Raw genomic sequence first — 7002 nt, forward strand, 5'->3', positions numbered from 1 at the left:
TGCTACGTGTTTCAGAGGTGTCAAGCGCATTTAGAAACTCAAAAAGGAGACTGAGACAGCAGTTTTCGTGCTAAAACATTTACATTAATGAATTTTAATTCATTCATTCATTAAAACAGAGCAAATCCGTTTTTTCCATTGCCAGTAAGTTACATCAAACAACGGCTTAAGTGAAAAAAAGGAGAGAACCGACTGCATCAGTAAATATTAGCTTGTACAAAGCCTGCTCAGATCCACCGCCCCGTTTGCACGGCCTAATTACGGCCCCTCAGCCGGGCACCCACCGAGGAAGGCGGCACCCGCGTCCCCGGGCGTTCGGCCGCCTCGCAGCGCTCCCTGCCCGGCAGCCGGGATCCTACTGGAAATGCGATGAATCCCATCTTTTATTTATCGCCTGTCTCCTATGCGGTGCACCGTCGGCGGGCGGCTCGGCGGGCCGGGCGGTCCCCGGGGCAGGCCCGGCGCTGGCACCTGCCGCACGCCGGGTGTGAGCTCGGACGCCTGGCGGACAGCGCCAGCACCGCCGCTCCCCCCGCCCCAGCCTTCGCTCCCCGCGGGAGGGCGACGGGACCCCGCAAGGCCGATCCCGGGACGCGAGCCCCGGGCGGGGGTCACCGCCCCGCCCCAGCCGCGCTCCCGCCGCCCGCGCATGCGCAGCCCCGCCGCCCGCCGCCCCTGTGCAGGCGCCTTCCGCCCGCCCTGCCCCCGCCCCGCTCGGTTCCGGCCGCGGCGCAGCGATGGCGAGTGGCTCCGCGGCGGGGCTGGCGGCCGAGCCGTGCTGTGTGGCGGCGGGGTGCTCCTGGCCCTGCGCGCCGCCGGGCGGCCTGGCCCGGGCGCTCTGCCTGCGGCGGGAGGCGGGCGGCGGCGAGGCCAGGTGAGGGTGGCGGCGGCCGGGACCCTCCGCCGGCCGGGGAGGGCCGCGCTGTCCCCCTGGGTCCCCTCGGGCGGCTGCGGCCAAGCGGGCGGCGTGAGGGGGCGCCGGGCTGGGCCGGGGTGGGCGAGCGGGCGGGCGGCGGGAGCGAACCTGGGCCTGGCGGGGCAACGCGGCCGTGGCGCTTCTTCCCCGCAGCACCGAGGCCGTCGTCGTGGAGAGGCGGGCGGGCGGCGAGGCGCCCTGCGTGCTGCACCTGGAGTGCCGGCCCGGCGGCGCCGCCGAGATGGTCTCCGTCGGGATCCTGAGCGAGGCCCGCAACATGGAGGTGTACGTGGGCGAGGAGTACTGCGGCACCGGCCGCGGGCAGAGCCTGGGCGCCGCCCGCACCGCGGGGTGAGTGGGGCCCGGGGCGGGCGGCGGGCGGCGGGTCGCTGCTGGGTGCCCAGCCAACGCGTCTGGCCCTTCTCTTACTGGCAGCCTCCTTGTCTGTGTGTCCGGGAGGTGCCGCGGCCGGTAAAGCCCCGGTGTCCGCCCGCGCCAGCCACCCGGTTGGGGCTTTCTCGGAGGTCTGAGCAAAAGTGGTTCACTGGGAGCGGGCACCGCCGGGGCTGGGGCCCCCGCTGCGCCCCCCGTGCCTGCGCCGGTGCCGCCGCCTCGGTAGAGCCGGAGGGCTGCAGGCGTGCTGCCGCCGTCTGGGTTCTGTTACTAGTGAAACGTTTGATGAAGTTACAAAGTGCCACTTTGAAATTGCGTTGCGTGAGACCACAGCAGGAGTTTAGGACAGGTGCAACCTTCCTGTGCTGTTTGCTCTTTCTGGATGACGGATGTGCTTGTCTCTTCAGCAGATCTCTTCTAGCTTATCTTTATCAAAAGATCTCTTGTCTCTTTGGTAAGTAGGCATTACCCACTTTTAAGGAGAAGAGAGAAAACAAAAAAAGGATTTGTTTTCCCCTTTAATACTTCCATGCTTTCTTAGGGGAATTAAGGCGGTGTGTTCTCTTCTGTTTTTAAGTCATTACATGGCACATCTGCTTAATTAGCTGAATAAAAACAGCTGATGCAGCCTCAGGGAAGATGCATGAATAATGTACTGAACCTCTAAAGCTTCACTAGCAGATAATGTAAGTAACACACAAAGCCATTTTTATACACTATCCACTAAGATTCAATATGAGTTGCATATAAGCGTTAAAACTGCTATACCACATTAGAAATATGTTCCAGTCACTCATGTTTCTTATCAAAATATTTACTGATACAGAGTATTTCTAAAGAAAAAAGTACTTTATGTAGTGATGTCACAGCTCATTTATTTTATTTTTCTAGCGAAACTGACAAGGTTACTTTATACAAAAAGTACCTGAAGTTCGAATGCCCTGCAGCCTCCTGTAGAATTAAGGTAGGGACCTGAACAGAATTTTTCTATTTTTCTTCATCTTTTTAATCACTTAGTCGACTAAATTGCATTGCTCTTAGTCAAATTATTGGTTTTACACACTTTGCTTTGTATAGTCACTTAAAAATCAGTTAGATGGCGCTTCGTCTTGAAAGCAGAGTTCTCCTTTTAAATTTGTATTACAGATTTCTTTTTATGAAGACAATATTTATATGAGACAGAGAATGCAGTCTTACAGGAAAAAGCTTCATAAACCAGATAAACTGCAGATACTCAATAGTTGCTGTGTAATTGGAACTGTGAACTCTGATGCAGTTAAATAACCTTATGAAAAACTGTCTGGCCACTACTCTTAAGTGCTTAAAGATCAAGGCCTGATTCATCTTTAGGTCATGCAGGCACCGCTGTTCCCGTCAAGAGCTTTCTGAAAAGTAATAGCAAGGAGAAATCTGCTTAATTTCCCTGGAAAAGAGTTCAATATTGTTTTTCCCAAAACTCAAGAGTAATGCATTGTCCCATTCATATAAAGAAAACATGAAACTAATTTTCCTAACCAAAGTATTTTTTTTCCTTCTTGCAATAGCTGCTCTCCATTGGTGAGAAACAAAGAGTACTCATCAGTAAAATAATTGTACAAGTGAAAACAGTGTCTGCAAAACTAGCAACTGATTTTCCTTCACTAGGCTCAAGTATAGATCTAGACAGAGTGCAAACTATAATGGAATCTATGGGATCTAAGTTGTCTCCGGGTGCTCAGCAGCTCATGGACATGGTTCGATGTCAGCAGAAAGTAAGTTGCTGTGCTTTTCCATAAACATAAGTAGTACAGATCTGTGACCTTACCTTCTGTAACTTTTAAGCATGTTCTAAACTGATTTGGTGAGAAAGATTGTTGATGATTTTTTTTTTTTTTAACACACACCCTCTGCCATTTTAATCCTGGTTTAGCTGTTGCCACTCTTAAATTAGTGCAATGAATAAAGATTGTGTACTCAAGGAATTGCTGTGCATACACAAAATCCAGAGTTAAGAACTCGGTTTCATCATATCACTGCCACCCTACTCCTCTTCGGTGTGTTTCCATTGTCACTACTTGTCAAGGATGGTGGGCATGTTCCCTGTAATGGTTGGGGTGTAGGTTGATGGGTTGGCTTGTCTCCTTTATGGCTGTTAAAAGGATGTCCCCTTCAACTAGAGAGAAGATGCTCATACAGGGCACTTATTTGATTTAGATCCTAATCCTGCAAAGTGGGCTGTTTCCACAGAATCCTGAATCCATCCGATGTTAATAAACTTGGGGATATAGCGTAGTAAAAATGAAGTCGTAAAGCTGTTTTGCTACTTCGAGACTCACAAGATAATTAACGCATAGTAGGTACAGGGAAAATATTTTCCTGTGCTCTTCCTTAATAATATAATTCAGAACTACTTCCCAAATCTCTGCATCACAATGGTAGAATGCTGACTTACAAAGTCTCTCTTATTATTGTATAATTTTCAGTATATTTTGATACTTAAATGTTAATAATTTTTTTTCTTCCTATCAGAACAGTTTATCTCTCGAAGACAAATTTAACTGGATCTTTGGGAAAAATTCAGACCTTGGAGGTGATCATGCAATAGATGGATTGCGCAGTGCAGCTATTCAGACATCACGAGACCAATCAGCTGCTGAACCTGTGCCTGTTAAAAATCATTTAACAAGTGAAACAGTGTATGAACACTTAAAAATAAGTCATGATCTGAACTCACAGGTACCTGAAAGAGGGAATACTCTTGATTCTGAAAGACTTGCTGCTCAGCAAAATACAGTTGACCTCAGAAATGATTTTAAAGTCATGGGATCTTTGCATATGCAGGAACAAGCGAGTAAACCCCCAAATGTAGCTGTTCCACAGGTGCTTCTTCCTTTTCTTCAAAACTTATGTAGTCAGGTGAATCATCTTCGGTTAAAAGATGGCGATAGGCATTTTGGTAAAAATGCAGTGACTAAAGAGGAAGGCATTCAGTGTGTTGGGTAAGTTAAATTTGGTACACTTATTATAGTTGTTTGGCTATTTAATTGACAAGTTTAAAAAATAAACAAAATACATCATGTGGGTGTTTTATTCCCATTAACAATAATAGTGACTCTTAAAATACGTGGTTTTGAAGGCTGTGTGGCGATGAACATGATTACAGTTAATTTTCCAGGTGAGCTGCTTGAATATATAGGAATTTTTTCAGAAGAAATCACCTCATTTGGTGTTACTAAACTTCTTTTGTTACATTTTTGTTACAAAAATGGTGTTTTGCCTCCATTTCACCTATTGTGATTTTTAAAAAAGTACAATCTTTCTGCAGTTTAATGTAAATTTAGTTTGCCTTATCTGTTACTATATTTTCATTTTGATTATTTCTACCTCCTAAATTCTTATGTCTTCTTTTTTCACACAATGTGCTGTGACCTTTCTGCTGTACTTGGTGTATCTCATCCCACTGATCTTTCCTGTCCTCGCTCATTTTTTGGCATTTACAGTGCAAACTTCATAGTAGTAGTGTACCCAGTTTGATACCTAAGGAACATTAGTGGAAATACTGAGCTGTAGGAATGTTGTGTAGGAATCAGAGTTTTAATAGAGCCTGGCTCCTGGGAAAGTAGAGTCTTTTTAAAGAATGCAGATGCAAAAATAAAGAATTGCAGGGTATGTATAACTCTTGAAACACTTCAGCTGTGAAGAATATAGTCTGGCATACTGACAGAATTTGAACTGTATATATTGTTGAATTATGTGAGTTTTGTTGTACATAATTGAGCTGTCTAATGCATAATGGAGCCTTTGAAAAAAAAAAAAAGGTTGAAAGAAGATGATTACATACCCTAGCATGTTCTTAAAAAATTTGAGGTTTAAAACAAAACATGTCAGGCAGGCAAGGTATTTTGCTTGTGATAAAAGCTAATACCTTCCAAAGTTTATTGTCTAATAAATGAGATGTTACATTTAAAAGAAGTTCAAGCGCCCAGATCTCTGTCATGGCCCTTGTCATTAAGAAATAGGTTATACTTACTCTTATATTTGCTCTTTTCACAGAGTAGAACAACAGCCTATTTGCTCCTATTTGGAAAAGATCATCTCAAAAAATATGGAGCTGATGGAGAAAAAGCTAATGGACTACATTGATCGCCAAATCCAGACTCTTCAGACACACATAGATAACAAAATGGTTCTCTTAATGGACTTGGTTCAGAACTCCACGCCAAACAAAATTGCACAAGCACACTATGATTCTAACGAAGGGTTCTCTAATGGAGAGAGGTAGATGTATATAGATATAGGACTTCAATGTAAGTACTTTAAGGGCAATTATACTTTACAAAGCTTAGTATTTATGGAGCTCTATATGGAGTAAAGAACCTCAGTGTTGAGCTTCATTTTCTTACTGTAATTATATTCACTATTGTACACAGTTGTTCTATGAGAGATTTAAGAATGTGTGTGTTTTCCTAAATATTAAGAATTTTCTATGCCCTTTATGGCTTATTTATTTAAAGAGCACTGCTAAGAGCTGTATGAAGCACAGTTTCCCAGTTTCAGTTTGAACAATGGAGTACTGTAAATAAACTGAGTTACAGCTTGTCTTTTTACCTGCATGTAATCAGTTAAATTTTTTTGTTGTCTTGATTTTTAATATGTAATGTGTTACCAGTAGAATAGAATGTAGTTTCTTGGTGCTTTTGGTTTATTTTAACAGCACTTCTAGTGAAGACTTTTATTACTCCATCTGTAAGAAGACAGGTGTTACTGGCATTGCCGAACTTAAACTGTGTAAGGAGTCAGGTTTAGAGAGGCAGGCTAAATTGAACCCCCCCCCAGCCTGGGTTCTTTGAAAGCCTTGCTGGCTGTGTGGGCACCTAAGTTAGGAGTCTAGGCTCCTTAAGTGATACCTAAAACAAGACTGTCATTATACTTTTTCCCTCCTAAACTAATTGAGCCATGCAGGAACAACTGAAATGAACATATACTTAGTAATCTTGTATTTGTCCGTGTTTTGTTATCCTGAGAAATGTACGTACTTCATTTGTGGCTCCTCTCAAGGGGACTTCGTTGCCAGATAGAACGTGCTGGGGGTGGGCAGGATCTGCTGCGTGTCACCAGCCTTAGGCCAGATAAATGGCTTTATTGCATCATGCTTACTTGAACCTGCTGGGATGAGTTCTGTGGTCATTTGTGGAGGCAGAAGTGTGACTCGAGGTTCCTCTTTTGTGGAAGGTCAGGTGTCATACTTGATTCTGTTGATTACTCATTGAGTTCTGGGGTGCCCCCATTTAACTTGGCCTGTATAGGGAATTGATGGTAAATTCCGAAGTCATGTGCACAGGTGTTGGTTGTATTCTGTGTCTTAAAATGCACTGAGCAAAAGCTGTTAATGGGAAGCAAGTGTTGACTCAACAAAGCAGCATAGGCATGTACAATCCAGTATCTTTATCTAGCCTGCCTAATAGTTTCTTCTTGAGGAAAACCGGTGTCTTTTCAAGATGGTCAGGTCTCGATGGTAGCCACCCACATCAGTAGATTTTGAAGAGGGGATAATTTGCTTTGGACAGACATCTTGCAGTTGTCCCTTAGCTTAACTCATGTCAGGTGCAGTTTCAAAGTGAGTAAAAAAAAACAAGAGAGGTTTTTTGGGTTGTTTGTTGGTTTTTTGTTTTTTTTTTTAAAAGGACCTAAATTATCTTTTACTATGCAAGTCA

At 44.8% G+C, this 7002-nt stretch overlaps 1 protein-coding gene across 2 annotated transcripts; it reads left to right on the forward strand.

Moving 5' to 3' along the window:
* Positions 1-698: 698 nt before the first annotated feature.
* On the forward strand, positions 699-6966 carry C9H10orf88 (chromosome 9 C10orf88 homolog). 2 transcript variants are annotated; one of them, XM_037399364.1, is made up of 7 exons: positions 699-874; positions 1070-1267; positions 2201-2273; positions 2854-2866; positions 2954-3060; positions 3818-4287; positions 5342-6966. In XM_037399364.1, the coding sequence occupies exons 1-7, from the start codon at positions 738-740 to the stop codon at positions 5568-5570; spliced, it is 1227 nt and encodes a 408-aa protein (XP_037255261.1). In that variant the 5' UTR covers positions 699-737; the 3' UTR covers positions 5571-6966. The 2 variants fall into 2 exon arrangements, with proteins under 2 accessions (XP_037255261.1, XP_037255260.1); XM_037399363.1 differs by having other exon boundaries at positions 2854-3060.
* Positions 6967-7002: the final 36 nt, after the last annotated feature.

This window comes from Falco rusticolus, chromosome 9, assembly GCF_015220075.1.
Source record: "Falco rusticolus isolate bFalRus1 chromosome 9, bFalRus1.pri, whole genome shotgun sequence".
NCBI lineage: Eukaryota > Metazoa > Chordata > Aves > Falconiformes > Falconidae > Falco > Falco rusticolus.